The following is a 16,289-nucleotide window of genomic DNA, read 5'->3' as shown; positions in this document are numbered from 1 at the left end:
CAGTGGAGGGAGGGGTAGACGAACAAGCAGACTCCTTGAGGAGCACAGAGTCCTACGCAGGGCTCGATCCCAGGAGCCTGAGATCATGACCTCATCATAAGTCAGACACATAACCGACGGAGCCACCCAGGGGCCCCAAACCTGGATCTTTCAGGTGTGCGAACTATCACTGACCAGCCAGAGACTTCATTCCCCTCCTTGAAAGCCTAAAGCCCTGAAAGGAGATGGGAGTTGAGGCAGAGTGGAAACCCAGAAAGTGTCAACTGTGACAGTGCCTCTTGGGGATTTTAGGGTTTTGGCAGCTCCTGGGAGATGGGAGAGCTGATTGCTTCAGCGTCTGGCTTATCTGGGGCTACGCCTGGGAGGGAGTGTGTAACAGACACCAAGGTGAGCATTTTGGAAGAAAAGACTCGCCCAATATTAAGCCCCGGAGAGCAAACAGGCAGGCCCCCGGGGGCGGGGGCCTGGGGGATCAGGAGCCAGACTTCCTTACCTAGGAAGTATGTGGGAAGCCGCCACTTCTCCCAGACAAAGGCAAGGACAGGAGAATCCAGGTCTCCTTCCTCAGTGAGCTCGCATCAAGCCTCGCCACAGATGAGTAATGGGGAAGTGAGTTTGAGGGGCGGGGGAGAGGGAATCTGATGATGTAAGGGAGCTATCAGAGCAGGTTTCTCTATTTATTTTTCTTTTTTTTTTTTTCCAGCCCAGTTTAATTAGGAGGTCTGCACACTGTTTCTACCACCTCTCAGCACATCTTTTAGGAAGGGGAAATGGATGTATTTAATGTACACAAGTGGATGCTTGTGAGCTAGGTCAATCCATCAAGGAGCCAGAGCTCAACCCAAAACATAAACCCTGTTTGCCCAAAGCCAGGTGGTGGAGGAAACAAAGCAAGAAAGCCATCAGTTTAAAACCCTGCCTGCTTTTCCCCTCCCACACCTCGATCATCTTAAAGCTGAGGGCACTCTGACACTTCTTAGGCCCCAAACTGTCCAATAGCCTGGGTTTCTTAAACCGGCTTGTGTTGGAAAAAGAAAAAATAATCAGAAACTCTAGAGAACCAGTTCATTTTTTAAAACATTCTCCATTCTAGAACCTGGAGAGAAACCAATGAAATAAATACAAGACTGAGACTATGGGGTCAACCATCCCATAGAGTACAACATTCACCCCAGCAAACCACCCCCAGGGTCCCCTGAGTTTGGTCAAACCCTATTTGTGACACTCTATGGCCAATGGCAGACAAAAAGTAACAAGTTCCTCGTTTTCAAACTTCCATGGAGCAGTGTTCGTGGAGTCAGTGCTTTAAACCTGGTCCTCATGTCACTTTCCTTAGGCTGTCCCAAGAGTAAGGCCACCACCCTAAATCCTGGCTGCCTTTTTAAAATCACAAAGCCAGTTCTCTGAGGTCACATGTGTGAGTTTACCAGAAGGGCACTTCTACACTGGATTGGTTAGAAGGCCCAAAACAGTGAGATGTCAGAAAATTGGTTGAATGGGGTGGGTCTTGGATATAAAGAAACTGAAACCGGGACGCCTGGGTGGCTCAGCAGTTGAGCGTCTGCCTTCAGCTCAGGGCGTGATTCTGGAGTCCCAGGATCGAGTCCCACATCGGGCTCCCTGCAGGGAGCCTCATTCTCCCTCTGCCTATGTCTCTGCCTCTCTCTGTGTGTCTCATGAATAAATAAATAAAATATTTAAAACAAAAAGAAAGAAAAAAAGAAACTGAAACCAACGGCGGGAGCAGTTTGCAGAGGTGGCCGCCATCACCAAGAACACCAGCTGCAGACGTCCTGCTCTTCCCACCTGGCCTGACCCATCTCTGTCGCCACCGCCTCCTCTCCTGGGGTCGTGCCACATCAACCTCTGCTCTCTCAGGCACACACGTAAGACCACAGGTACTTCACTAATGGACACTAATTCTCCAGCCACCGTCTCTCTTTGAGATTACTGAGAAGAGGAGAGAAGCGTAGGAAGACCAGCTGCGCATCTCTGAACAGATTACTCAACTGCTTCACGGTTCAGCTTTCCTCACCTGCAAAACGGCAGTAACAACAGCGCCTGGACCTTCATAAAGCTCCTGCGAATATTAAATGAGGTAAAAGGAAGCACTTGCCCCCAGAGTCTGGTTCAAAACGGAATAGGTGCCTCTATTAATAATAATGGTAATATTTATATTATGTAACAACCATATATTGGTCAGTCAGACCAACAACTTGGTGGGGTGTGGGAGGTTGGGGGGGCGTGAGGCAAGTGCAGGGGCAATTAGACTACCCCACACTTAGAGCTACGAAATACTTGGTGCTGGAAAATAAAGTGTCCTGCGCTGGTCTTGGAACACCCCCATATACAGACAAGCACTCACACTCCGGGTTTCTAACCCCCGCCTCAATCTTCAAGGCTGGGTCAACTTTGCCTTCTCCAAGAAGCCAGTCCTCACTGCCCACTGATACCCAACAAAACATCGCAGGCCACCCACATTCTTTGGCACCTAAATGCTTATGTCCCACAGTGGCCTCTGAGTGGGTCCTGGAACATTCTCCATAATCTGCTCTTATGTGATAGACCAACAGGGGACTGGAGTGTCCCTGTGTCTCAATTCATTCCTGGGTGCCCAGCACCAGGGTGCAGAGTATCAACCACTGACTAATGGTGGACCCACTGCGAAAGTCAAACACTTCTTTTCTGACTCAATAGAAACCTCCACACAACACAGGCCTCAGAAAAGCAAATATGTTTAATCAATGAAGCTGCAGTTTCTGTGAAGGAAAAAAAATGCCGCCCACTGTTGGAACAGCTTCCAAAATTCAAACAATTTTCACACAACAGTGTGATTGCTACAGTTTTCACGCGGCCAAAGACTGGAAGAATAAATGCAGTGAATTTCCTCTGGGAATTATGGGTGAGTTCTCATTTTAAAAAGTGTTTTATAGTTACCATACTCACCCAATCAACTAAAATCAAGAGGAAGGAGAAGTTGTTGGGTAAGAAATAAGCATCTGGGAATCAATGAAACCAGAAGCTTTCCCTGCTCTCTCACTCCTGGGGCACGGGCACAGTGAAGTGAACTAAAGCAAACTCTAGAATCCTGATGATCACAACGATACCACCCCGAAATATATAGTGTGCCTTTTCATTCCGAGTCAAAGCTATCAGGCTTTAAAAAAATAAAACAAAAACATTATTCCTCAGGGGGAATAGTACCTGTACCTAAATGTTTTCACCTCTTTGTGCAAATGCCACAACCTGGTAACGGAGAGGGCACTTCATCACTGAGATGATGCACTTGGGCACCTGGGCCTGCCACCGACGCTGCTCCCTGACCTTGGGCGCAGGGACTCCACCCTCCAAGCCTCCATTTCCTGAGCTGCAAAATGGGAATTACTGTGGTGTCCCTCCCCGCCCCTGCGATACATCAGGTGTCTGCGGTCTCAAGTGACAGACTGTCCCTCTAGGCGCAGGGAAGGCCTCCAAGTAAAGGCCCCCTCCCCAGCAGGGCCATGCAAGGGTATCCCTCACCCAGCCTAGAAGCTTGGGTACCTCCGGCTGGGTAAACTCCAAAGGGTCATCATCTGAACCAGGAAAAAGGGGCTTTCTCAGGGGTGTGGCAGTGCAATTTCTCAGACCCTTCCTGCTCCCACCCCACTCAGCTCGAGACTCACCCCTGCCCAGGACACGGCCTCTCTCCAAGTGTCGCCGGGGCACGGTGAACGTGTAGCTGTCAGCGCCAAAGCCAGGGCGGCAGGGCTCCGGCTCTTGGCAGAGCCCCGATGAGACCTGGAGGAGGGCAGGAGGCATGAAACCGGGGTGACCTGGGGCGGGGGGGGGGGGGGGCGTCCCCTCCTGCCCAGACCGAAACCAACGGCGCTGCCCCTCCCTCGCTCCCGGCGTCGGCGTCGTGGGTGGGACCCACCCTCACCCCCACCCTCACCCTCACCCTCACCCCCACCCTCACCCCCACCCCCACCCCCAACCCCCGGGGCAGGCGGCCGCACCAAACCCTTTCCCTCCGAAACCTGCTGCGGCCAAGCCCCCAGGGCCTCCGGGGAGAGGGGCTGCCGGGTCACGTCCTTCCCTTTCCTTCCCGTCTCCTCTTTAATTCCACCGGAGGCGTCCTCGCTCTTCCCCACTTCGCTTCCCTTCTCCCGGGGACGCCCCCCTGCGCAGCCTGGCTCCTCGCGGGCACCAGCGCCCCGACACCTCCCGAGCCTCTGCCAGCGCAGGGCCGCCTCCCCACCCGCTTACCTCGCTTTCTCCTACACGGCAGGTGCTTTTACTTCCACGGATTTCCCCTTCCTTTCGCCCCCACTCCTGGCTCCTCCCGACCCGCACGGGGCTCCCCTCCTCTGCACCCCACCCCACCCCGCTGCTCGCCCCCCACACCTGGCTCCCCCCGACCCGCGCCGGAGCTCCCCTCCTCTGCACCCCACCCCACCCCGCTGCTCTCCCCCCACACCTGGCTCCCCCCGACCCGCGCCGGGGCTCCCCTCCTCTGCACCCCACCCCACCCCGCTGCTCGCCCCCCACACCTGGCTCCCCCCGACCCGCGCCGGGGCTCCCCTCCTCTGCACCCCACCCCACCCCGCTGCTCGCCCCCCACTCCCGGCTCCCCCTGACCCGCACGGCGCTCCCCTCCTTTGCACCCCACCCCACCCCGCTGCTCGCCCCCCACTCCCGGCTCCCCCTGACCCGCACGGCGCTCCCCTCCTCTGCACCCCACCCCACCCCGCCGCTCGCCCCCACTCCCGGCTCCCCCTGACCCGCACGGCGCTCCCCTCCTCTGCACCCCACCCCACCCCGCCGCTCGCCCCCACTCCCGGCTCCCCCTGACCCGCACGGCGCTCCCCTCCTCTGCACCCCACCCCACCCCGCCGCTCGCCCCCACTCCCGGCTCCCCCTGACCCGCACGGCGCTCCCCTCCTCTGCACCCCACCCCACCCCGCCGCTCGCCCCCACTCCCGGCTCCCCCTGACCCGCACGGCGCTCCCCTCCTCTGCACCCCACCCCACCCCGCCGCTCGCCCCCACTCCCGGCTCCCCCTGACCCGCACGGCGCTCCCCTCCTCTGCACCCCACCCCACCCCACCCCACCCCGCCGCCCGGCCGCGCCGGCTCCCCGCCGCCCCCACTCCCGCCTCGGTGGAGCCCAGAGCGCCGCGCAGCTTCCAGGCCTCTCTGGAAACTCAACTTTCTGGGAAGAGGAGGGGGCGACGGCAGAGCGGAGGCCGGACGAGAGAGAGAGAGGGGAAGGGGGCGCGGCGGGCGGGAGGCGGCCCCCGCAGAGCCCGAAGACGCGACGTACCTGCAGCAGCAGCAGCAGCGGGAGCAGGAGCGCGGGGGCGCCGCCGTACCGAGGGCCCATGGCGGGCGGGGGTCGAGAGCCGGGCGCTAGGCGGCGCGAGGCGGCAGGACTTCCGCGAATCACAGGTGCCCGCAGCGCCCGACGCCACTGAGCGGGGCCGCGTCCGGCCGCCAGGTGAGCCGCGAGGCCCCGCCCCCCGCGCCGCTGATTGGCTGCGGCTGCACCTGCGGCGGGCGGCCAATGAGCGGCGCGGCCCCGCCGCCTCGGCGCCCGGCCCCGCCCCCCGCAGTTTCTAGAGCGCGGGTGGGGGACAGCAGCTCCCCCGGCACCCGGAGGCTCACGAACACTCCGGACGGAGACGACTTTAACTCTTTAACTAGTTTTGTCTTTTTTTTTTTTTTTTTTTTTTTTTAAGTAGGCCCAACTCTCGGCCGCCTGGTTTGCTCAGCGGTTGAGCGTCTGTCTGCCTTCCGCTCAGGGTCGTGCTCCTGGGCTCCAGGGATCCAGTCCCATCGGGCTCCTCCTGTCTATGTCTCTGCCTCTCTCTCTCTGTGTCTCATGAATAAATAAATAAAATCTTTAAAAAAAAAAAAGTAGGCCCAGCACTCCTGGTGGGGCTTGAACTCCTGACGCAGAGAATAAGAGTCGCTCCTTCTACCAAGTGAGGCAGCCAGGCGCCCCACCAGCACGCTCTCCCTCTCTTTAAAAGAGTGATTTATTTTGGAGGTGGAGAGGGAGAGAGTCTCAAGCAGGCTCTGAGTCAAGCACCGAGGCGGGGCTCTATCTCATGATCCTGAGATCACCACCTGAGCAGACCGGAAGAGAGTGGGTCACTTAACCGACTGAGCCACCCAGCTGCCTGGAGTTTTGTCTTTCTAACTGCAGGTCTCCAGAGATTGTGAGTGCAAATCAAACCACTGAGTAGGACTCATCTTTCAAAGCCTCAGTTTCTCCACCTTCCAAATGGGAATAATCACCAACCCCCTCCCTATGTTGTTATGAGGTTGCCCTACAATTAATAAGACCAATGTTTCCTGTGCCATAAAAGCTCTGTAACGATGTGAAGGATGGTAACAGTAACATTGACCGTCTCAAAACAAACCAAGAGCTGTTTTTTTCTTTTTTTAAATATTTTGTTTACTTATTCATGACAGAAGCCCAGACACAGGCAGAGGGAGAAGCAGGCTCCCTGCAGGGAGCCCCATGTGGGACTCAATCCCAGGACCCTGGGATCATGACCTGAGTCAAAGGCAGAGGTTCAACCACTGAGCCCCCCAGGTGCCCCCAAAGAGCTGTTACTATTCCTGATTCGTTAGCCAGGCAACTGGCCTATAAATTGGAGGCCAGGAGGAGGTGGTGGAGGACCGGAACCCACCTCCCTCTGATTCCAGGACTCTTCTATTAGCTTCATCTCATGTAAACCCAAGATCGTCTGGGAGCTGGAGCTATGGCTTTCCACCTGTCCTTGGTGGAAAAGACCCTTTAAAGATCATCCAAACCTGTTATTAGCAGATAAGTTTCAATGTCCCATAGCAAGTCAGTATCAAAGCCAAGATTAGAGCCTAAAATCTCTGATCCCCAGATTGGGGCTCCTAACACTACACTATTGCCATCACCGCCTTCCCTAGAGAATTCTGTCCTTAGTAAAATAATTTTAGAGTCAAAAAAAAAAAAAAAAGAATAAACAGGCAAATGTTAGGTCAGATAGCTTCTGTGTCTGACGGCCAGGGGCCAGCTGCATCTGGGCAGTTTGGCTACCCTGACAAGGACGCTGTTTCCCTTCATCCCCCACGCATGGTGGGAACTGCAAAACACTGTGTGAAGTAAGCTGCTCACCAGCTGCATGACCTTGGGCAGCTAAGTGCTCTTATCTGTATAAATGGGTTGATGGAAGCTATGCAAGAAAATCACTGAACAGAATACTTGGCACTTGGTAGCACCCGCTCAGTAAATGTTGGTGTGGTGGTTGTTCTTTGGAAAGGACCCCCTCCTTGCCCCCTTCCTCACGGGGAAGGCCGAGTTTAGAATACTTCACCCAGAGCTGAGGGGGGTTCTGAGCTCCCTGAGGGCTACTTTCTCAACCCAGAGGAGAGGAGACGCTTGTTGAAAACCAAGACGCCAAAAAAAAAAAAAAAGAAAAGAAAAGAAAAAGAAAACCAAGACGCTGTTTTGAATCAGCCTGTCCCCCCTCCCACCCTGTCCCCTCAGGTTTAATAGGTTTCCCCACCTGTCCCTTCTGATTTGGTTTTGTTTTGTTTTTCAGATTTTATTTATTTATTTGACAGAAAGAGAGAATACAGGGCGCCTGGGTGGCTCAGTGGTTGAGTGTCTGCCTTCTACTCAGGTTGTGATCCTGGGGTCCCAGGATCAAGTCCCACATCGGGCTCCCTGCAGGGAGCCTGCTTCTCCCCCTGCCTGTGTCTCTGCCTCTCTCTGTGTCTCTCATAAATAAATAAAATCTTAAAAAAGAAAGAAAGAGCACAAGCAGGCAGAGCAGCAGAGGGAGACGGGGAAGCAGGCTCCCCACTAAGTGGGGAGCCCAATGCGTGACTGGATTCCAGGACCCCGTGATCATGACCTGACCCAAAGGCAGACGCTTAACGGACTAAGCCATGCAGCCACCCCTGGCCCCTCAGTTTTAATGGGTTTCTAAGTACACGCCCAGGCCATTTGGATTTCTGAATTTTGGCTCTCTCTGCCTCTTAACCCACTAGGAGGCTCATAGGGAAAGGGCTCCAGTATTTCCTTTCCCACTGAGGCTCCTGACCGAATGTGCATTAAACAAGATAATGGAAATACAGAAAGAGGCGTTTCCCCCATGGGGCAGCTTGTACGTTTATTTTCTTTCTCCCAGTTATGTAAAAATACATATTTTATACCATTGCTCAGCCCAGGGAGCCTTTAGGGCTTTGCTTTTCTCCACCCAGCAAGGCCTGGCCTTGTAACTCCAAAGCGACTCTCATCGACTCTTCCATTACACTCTGATAATTCAATAAAAAGGATTTTAGAAAACAATTAGGGGCAGTGAAAACAGATTGGCATGACACTCTCTCCAGATTTCTCAGAAAGTCCTTCAAGCTCTAGGGGACACTAGTGAAGGGCTGCCGCTCTCAACTGTCCAGAGTGAGGTGGGAACACTCAAGGGTTGGAGGTGAAGCACTGAGTGACTATGGCCCTCAGTTCCTCTTCCACCAAAAAATATTTCCTGGGGATCCCTGGGTGGCGCAGCGGTTTGGCGCCTGCCTTTGGCCCAGGGCGCGATCCTGGAGACCCGGGATCGAATCCCACGTCGGGCTCCCAGTGGATGGAGGCTGCTTCTCCCTCTGCCTGTGTCTCTGCCTCTCTCTCTCTCTCTGTGTGTGTGTGTGTGTGTGACTATCATAAATAAATTATTTAAAAAAAAAATATTTCCTTAGGGATGCCCAGGTGGCTCAGCGGTTTAGTGTCTGCCTTTGGCCCAGGGCATGATCCTGGGGTCCCAGGATAAAGTCCCACATCGGGCTCCCTGCATGGAGCCTGCTCCTCCCTCTGCCTATGTCTCTGCCTCTCTCTCTCTCTCTCTCTCTCTGTTTCTCATGAATAAATAAATAAAATCTTTAAAAAAAAAAAAAAGATTCCCTCAGGGGCACCTGGGTGCCTCCCGCCCATCAGTTGGCCATCCCGCCATTGGTTTCAACTCAGGTCATGATCTCAGGGTTTGTGAGGTCACACCCCTCATGGATCTCCTCACTTAGCACAGTCTGCTTGGGACTCTCTCTCTCCTGCTCCTTCTGCCCCCTCCCCCCCATAAGTATATAAATCTATTTTTTTAAAGAAAAGATTCCTCGGGATGCCTAGGCGGCTCAGTGGTTGGGCGTCTGCCTTCGGCTCAGGAAGTGATTCTGGAGTTCTGCTTCGGGCTCCTGCATGGAGCCTGCTTCTCCTCCCTCTGCCTCTCTCTGTGTCTCTCATGACTAAATAAATAATTTTTTTTTAGAGACGATTCCCCTTTGTGAGGATCAAAGGAGCTGATGGGCTATACTGCTGATGGCCTTTGATCTCAAGTTGCTGGAGGCTTCACATTCCCCTCTGCCACTAGCTGGGGAGCATGTCACTTGATCCTTTCCAGTCTCAGTTTCCTCATCCATAAAATGGGGATGCTGCTAGCACTTAATTCGCAAGATTCTTGTAAGCACTCTATAGAGTTAGCTATTAGAACTCTTGGCTCAATACATTCCCTTCCAAGTTCTAGACCAAACTGTGAGCCCTATGCAGCCTCCCCACTCCCAGGCTCTGCTTTCCCCACCCTACCCTTAAAATCTCTTAGGCAATCTCCTGTGGGGGTGGTGCGGGGACAGGACAGGCATGTTAGTCTTTTCAACTTCACAGGGGTTATTTGCATTTTAAAGAGGGCTCTAGGTGGGCTTCTTTCAAAGGAATGAGACATTTGGATCTGGTAAGCTCTGCCCAGGGTTCTTAAGGTGGTGTCTGTGGATGGGTTCTGGGAGGTACTTGCGCCCCCTGAGATTCTATGCAACCCTGTCAGTGAAGGAGATAGGGGCCACCGCATTCATTAGCTTCTCAACTGAGGGGAAGAAGAATCAAGATCTTGAGATTAGAGGTCTCTGGGGGCCAGTCCAGTGTTAACAGTAGAATTTTAGGTTATCTACAGCAAAAATGAAGGTTGACCAGAGGCCTTTTGGGTGCCTCTCCCAGTGGATGACAGCCCTAGTCCCTGGTGCTAACCAAGCGTCCATCACTGGGATGAGAACGGCAGATTTCCTTATTGCAGGGTGTGCCTCTGATGAACTTTCGTTGCCTGGGTGTCCTGGCCACTGGTCAGAAAAGAGGCTGGCTAATGATTAACAACCTGGGCAGTCTCCTCCCTTTCATCTCCTGGTAAAGGGGTGGTTATGATGGTACTCAGAGGGCCCCAAGCCTCTCTGAGAGGAGCTTAACCCCCGCCTGGCTGGAGAGGAATCCCAGGGAAATCGAAATTGCTAGGGATTGCAGGCGATCAAGCTCCCGATGGTGGGGAGAGCACGCTCTGTACGAGCTGCTCCTGGGGGCTCCTGAAACCTCTGCCCAGGGCTGCCCGCCAGCACCCAGGGGAGGGAGCTGGATACCCAGCTTCAGCTGCCTGTGAAAATAACGGTAACTGGTAACTGAGAGGGGTGCCGCCCCTTGGAGCTCAACCACTCACGTCTGCAGAAAACATTTTTCTTTCAAACACAAAGAAAATAGTATACTGCATACCATGTAGAGTAGAATGAAACACCATGTAGCTATCATCTAGCTCCAATAATTATTTTTTGCAATTCTTGTAATTTGTCAACTTTGCAATTGTACTAAATATTGTCTCTGCATTTTTTTTAAATTAAGACTATTTTTTAGAGCAGTTTTATGTTCACAGCAGATTTGAGAGGAATGTACAGAGATTTCCCAATTACCCTTTGCCCGCTACACATCCATAACCGCCCCCCCCCCCCCCGCAGCATCCCCCCAGAGTGGTACATTTGTTACAATTGGTAAATCTTCCTGACACTTCATCATCACCCAAAGTCTACATTAAAATCCTCAGGGTTTGAATAAATGTATAATGAAGTGTATCCACCATTAAAGTGGCACAAGCAGGGGGAGCTGCAGGCAGAGGGAGAAGGAGAAGCAGGCTCCCTGCTAAGCAGAGAGCCCAATGCAGGACTTGATTCCAAGACCCTGGGATCATGACTTGAGCCGAAGGCAGATGCCTAACCAACTGAGCCACCCAGGCGCCCCCGTCTTGTTGGTCGTCTTATGTTTTGTATTTGGTTGAATGCATCCTCACAAGTGTCATGTAACACATCCCTCTATCCTATATGGTCCTCACATCTAGAGGCTTGATTTGATTCAGATTCAGTTTTTTAGACAAAAATATGTTGTGTGAGGTACTGAATACTTCCCATAATGTCATATCAGGAAGCAAGAAGTTGTCTGGTTGGCTTTATTAGAATACTAAGATTCAGGGGCCCCTGGGTGCCTCACTTGGTTAAGCGTTTGCCTTCAGCTCAGGTCACGATCCCAGCATCCTAGGATCAAGCCCTGCATCGGGGGCTCCCTGCTCAGGGAGGAGTCTGCTTCTCCCTCTCACTCTGCCGCTGCCCCCCTCCCCCCGCCCCCGTGCTCTCTCTCTCTGTCAAAAAAATAAATAACATCTTAAAAAAAAGAGAGAGAGAATACTAAGATTCAGTTAGTCAGCTGATTCCCCATTATCAACTTCTCTATCAGCCTTTTACTTTGTCATTTTAGCACGATATGTGACGGCTGACCAGATCCATGAGCTCATTAGGGCAAGCAACAAATATTTATTAAGCACTCCCATGTGCTAGGTGCTATGCTCAGCACTGTGGACAAGCACTGTGGACACAAAAATAAAGTATGTTTCCTGCCCTATGGGCTCCTAGCTGGCTCAGTCAGCAGAGCATGCAACTCTTGATCTCAGGGTTGTGAGTTCAAAGCCCCATATGTGGTGTAGAATTTATTTAAAATAAATAAGGCAGGGCAGCCCCGGTGGCTCAGCGGTTTAGCGCCGCCTGCAGTCCAGGGCATGATCCTGGAGGCCCGGGATCGAGTCCCGCGTCGGGCTCCCTGCATGGAGCCTGCTTCTCTCTCTGCCTGTGTCTCTGCCTCCCTCTCTCCCTCTCTGTGTCTCTCGTGAATAAATGAATAAAAATCTTTTTAAAAAAAAAGAATAAAATCTTTAAAAATTTTATTTTATTTAATAAGGCAAATAAAATATAGATAGATAAATAAATAAATAAAGCACCTTCTTCCTGAGGGTCTTTGGTGTGTGTCCTGTCTCAGAGATGTCCAGAGCAAGATGTACTCAGGAAATGCCAAAATTGGGCATCCTGTCCCCAACTTTTTTTTTTAAGATTATTATTTATTTATTCATGAGGGACACACAGAGAGAGGCAGAGACACAGGCAGAGGAAGAAGCAGGCTCCATGCAGGGGCCCGATGTGGGACTTGATCCCAGGACTCCGGGATCACAACCTGAGCCAAAGGCAGACCTGAGCCAAAGGCAGATGCTCAACCCTCAACTGCTGAGCCACCCAGGTGCCCCTGTCCCCAGCTTCAAAGCACACTATGGCTATTATGCCAAGTGGCCAGTTCAAAGACATCACACCACCTGACTACAAAGGCAAACACATTGTGTTCTTTTTTTACCCTCTTGATTTAACCTTTGTGCGCCCCACAGAGACCACTGCTTTCAGGGACAGGACAGAAGAATTTAAGAAACTCACCAAGTCGGGGCACCTGGGTGGCTCCGCAGTTGAGTGTCTGCCTTTGGCCCAGGGCCTGATCCTGGAATTCAGGATCAAGTCCTGCATCTGGTTCCTGGCAGGGAGCCTGCTTCTCCCTCTGCCTGTGTCTCTGCCTCTCTCTCTCTCTCTCTTTCTCTCTCTCTGTATCTCTCATGAATAAATGAATAAAGTCTTTAAAAAAAAAAAAAAAGAAGCTCACCAAGTGATTGGTGCTTCTGTGGATTCTCATTTCTATCACTTGGCATGGATCAACACACCCAAGAAAGAAGAAGGACTGGGACCCATGAACATTCCCTTGGTGTCAGCCCCCAGGTGTAGCATCGCTCAGAATTACGGTCTTTTCTCTCTCTCTCTCTCTCTCTCTCTCTCTCTCTCTTTTTAGGACTATGGAATCTTAAAGGCTGATGAAGGCATCTCGTTCAGGGGCCTCTTTATTGTTGATGAGAAAAATATCCTTTGGCAGATCACCGTGAATGACCTTCCTGTCAGCTGCTCTATGGATGAGACGCTGAGGCTAGTTTAGGCCTCCCAGTTCACTGACGAACATGAGGAAGGGCACCCACCTGGCTGGAAGCCTGGCAGTGATACCATCAAGCCTTGTGTCCAGAAGAGCAAAAAATATTTCTCTTAGCACAAGCGAGTACTGGGCCATTTTAGGGCTGGGCTGCAGTGGGTGGCCGTGAAAACAAAATCTCCTTGCTACTGCTGTCATGCTTAAAACACAAGGCTTCAGACTCAGCGCAGATGTGGTATGGGACAGGACAGGCCTTTCCAGCAGGGGCTGGGGACGCCAACCTTTCTTCCCCTGGAGAGAATGGCCTGAGCTGTGCTATGGCGCAGGCCAACTGAGGTGTCCAGTGGGGCTCCACTTTCAATCTTTCATTGTTTCTATTAAGTTGAACTGAGAAAAAAATAATAATCAAAGTTTTATTTTTATTTACTTGTTTTTATTTTTTAAATATTTTATTTATTTACTAGAAAGGGAGAGACAGAACACACACAAGGTGGCAGAGGAACAGAGGGAGAGGGAGAGGGAGAGGGAGAAGCAGTCTCCCTGCTGAGCGGAGAGCTGGACACAGGGCTCCATCATGGCCTGAGCTGAAGGCAGACGACAGACCGACTGAGCCACCCAGGTGCCCAGTAAGCAAAGTTTTAAAGAAATATTTCCTGCCCTTTAGAAGCTCATAGGCAGGGATCCCTGGGTAGCTTAGCAGTTTGGCATCTGCCTTCCACCCAGGGTGTGATCCTGGAGACCCGGGATTGAGTCCTGTGTCGGGCTCCCTGCATGGAGCCTGCTTCTCCCTCTGCCTGTGTCCCTGCCTCTCTGTGTGTGTGTGTGTGTGTGTCTCATGAATAAATGAATAAAATCTTTAAAAAAAAAAAAAAAAAGAAGCTCATAGGTAATGAGGGATGCAGACAGGTAAACATTATTTATCCATTTATGTATTGAATGCTAACCATGAACCAGGAATTGTGCTCAATGTAATTGCAATATATAGTATGATTTTAAAAAAGATAGCTACCATGTTTTGGAGCTCATCGTGCCTTATACACTTTCTCTCGTTGGTCCTCATACATTCCTCTGAGTACTATCGTTACGTCCATTTTACCCATTTGGAAGCAGAGGCCCACAGTAGTAACAAGATTTGTCCAGGGTTACACAGTAAAGGTAATAGAACTGGAATTTGAATCCAGGACCACCGGTCTCCAAAGCCTCTTAATCCCCATGCTATACTGCTAAGGCCAGGGCAGGCCTTTATTTACCGTTACCATTTGAACTGAGAGGCAAACCTTGCTTAATTTAGCGAGCAATGATCTCGCTGGGTTCACCTGAAATTCCAGACCCCAGGGTAACCCAGAGAAGGTGGTAAGAGCATAGGTCATGCTGTTGACTGTTCAGCCATGCTGGAGCTTCAATACATCAAGGGATGGGGTAGGGGGGAATGATGAGAGCTGAAGCCAGTGCAGCAGGCTCGAGGGGGTGGGGGGTGCTTGTGGTTCTCCAACCTGCCTACAGAAGAACGTACCATCCCCATTTTCCAGAGGAGGTGAGTGAGGCTCAGAAGCCTGGTCATAGCGGAGGTGGGCTTGGGGCTGGCGCTCCAGTTCCAAGAGCACTATGGCAAAATGGTCCCCAGCATGGACATGGGTGCTCACTGCCTGAATCTGAATCCTGCTCTTCCACCGGCTAGTGGTAGGCCTTTGAATGAGTCACTTAAACTCCCTTTGGTCCTCAATGTCCTCATCTGTACCAAAACAGGGATAACAGGAGCACCTACCTTGTTGGGTAGCTGTGAGAAACAGGTAAAAGAATCTAAATGAACGTGGCACACGGGAAGTGCTAAATGAACATTAACTAATATTATTTCCACACTTCATGGTGCTCAGGGTTTTTCCAGAGTACAGGCCGTGGGTGGCAGGCCACCTCCAGCCTCTCCGCCTCTCCTAGGCCTGCGGAAAGAGGGGGAGCTCTGGGGCTGGCCGGGTGCCCTCTGTTTGCACAGGTATCTTTATACCTGGCATCTCCTCAAGAATCACAGATAAGGTGCCAGAATCACAGTCGGGCTACCCCACCCCGCCCCATGGGGTTCCTGTCTCCCAAGAGCAGAGAAGACCCCACCCCTGCCCCCAGAGCCAAGGCCACCTTCACCAAGATGGAGACCGAAAGCCCCTCCTCCTCCTCCCTTCACTTGAGACAAAGTTCACCCTCCAGCCTCTGCCAACAAAATCCAGTCTGTAAAATGACTCAGTTGGCCCGGAAGTTCTTGCTTCTGCCTCTAAAAACTATGACTTTGAGCTTCTTGAGATTGGAAATCATGTCACTGACCAGGTTCACATTTCATGCTCGTGAGAGCCAGGGTTCTCACTGACTGACGCTTGCAGAATCATGATGTTGCATATTGCTTTTCAGTTTTTAGATTCAACTTCCAAACAAAGCACAGAAGACCTGATTATGGTCACAGAACATGGGACGCCTGGGTGGTGCAGTAGTTGGGTGTCTGCCTTCGGCTCAGGGTGGATCCCCCGGTCCCAGGATCTAGTCCTGCGTCGGGCTCCCTGCATGGAGCCTGCTTCTCCCTCTGCCTGTGTCTCTGCCTCTCTCTCTGTGCCTCTTATGAACAAACAAATGAAATCTTCAAAAAAATTATAGTCACAGAACAAAATGTAAATATTATGAATAATATGTGACTATTAAAAATTGGGGGGGAAATTGAGAATTGCTTGAGAGGGAAGCTGAGAAGTTTGGTGAGGACACCAGAACCTCATCCAACAGATATTTCTTTCTTCCTTCCTTCCTTTCTTCCTTCCTTCCTTCCTTCCTTCCTTCCTTCCTTCCTTCCTTCCTTCCTTTCTTTCTTTCTTTCTTTCTTTCTTTCTTTCTTTCTTTTCTTTCTTAAGATTTTGAAATTATAACCCTAAGATCAACACCTGAGCTGAGATCAAGAGTGTGATGCTAAAATGACTGAGCCATCCCCAGCTTCTACTCATTATATTACTATGTTTTATTTTTTAATTTTTAAAAATATTTTATTTATTTATCCACAAGACACACACACACACACACACACACACAGAGGCAGAGACACAGGCAGAGGGAAGAGAAGCAGGCTCCGTGCAGGGAGCCTGATGCAGGACTCAATCCCAGTCCCCCAGGATCACGCCCTGAGCCGAAGGCAGATGCCCAACCACTGTGCCACCCAGGGA

The 16,289-nt window shown here is 51.8% G+C and overlaps 1 protein-coding gene and 1 pseudogene across 1 annotated transcript in view; one reads left to right on the top strand and one right to left on the bottom strand.

The window, feature by feature from the left end:
- The window catches only part of CDH1 (cadherin 1), a 78,426-nt gene extending 72,966 nt beyond the window's left edge, over nucleotides 1-5,460 (bottom strand). The window contains exons 1-2 of the mRNA XM_077888233.1: nucleotides 5,302-5,460; nucleotides 3,663-3,777 (exon numbers count right to left, since the gene is read on the bottom strand). Coding sequence (XP_077744359.1) covers nucleotides 3,663-3,777; nucleotides 5,302-5,361 — 175 coding nt within the window. The 5' untranslated portion in view covers nucleotides 5,362-5,460. The remainder of the gene's footprint in view (nucleotides 1-3,662; nucleotides 3,778-5,301) is intronic.
- Nucleotides 5,461-12,136: 6,676 nt separating this feature from the next.
- LOC144304833 (peroxiredoxin-1-like) lies at nucleotides 12,137-13,215 on the top strand (annotated as a pseudogene).
- Nucleotides 13,216-16,289: the final 3,074 nt, after the last annotated feature.

The sequence above is a fragment of the Canis aureus genome, chromosome 3 (genome assembly GCF_053574225.1).
Source record: "Canis aureus isolate CA01 chromosome 3, VMU_Caureus_v.1.0, whole genome shotgun sequence".
Lineage (NCBI taxonomy): Eukaryota > Metazoa > Chordata > Mammalia > Carnivora > Canidae > Canis > Canis aureus.
The sequence above is the reverse complement of the archived record's forward strand: the minus strand, read 5'-3'. Positions and strand labels throughout refer to the sequence as shown.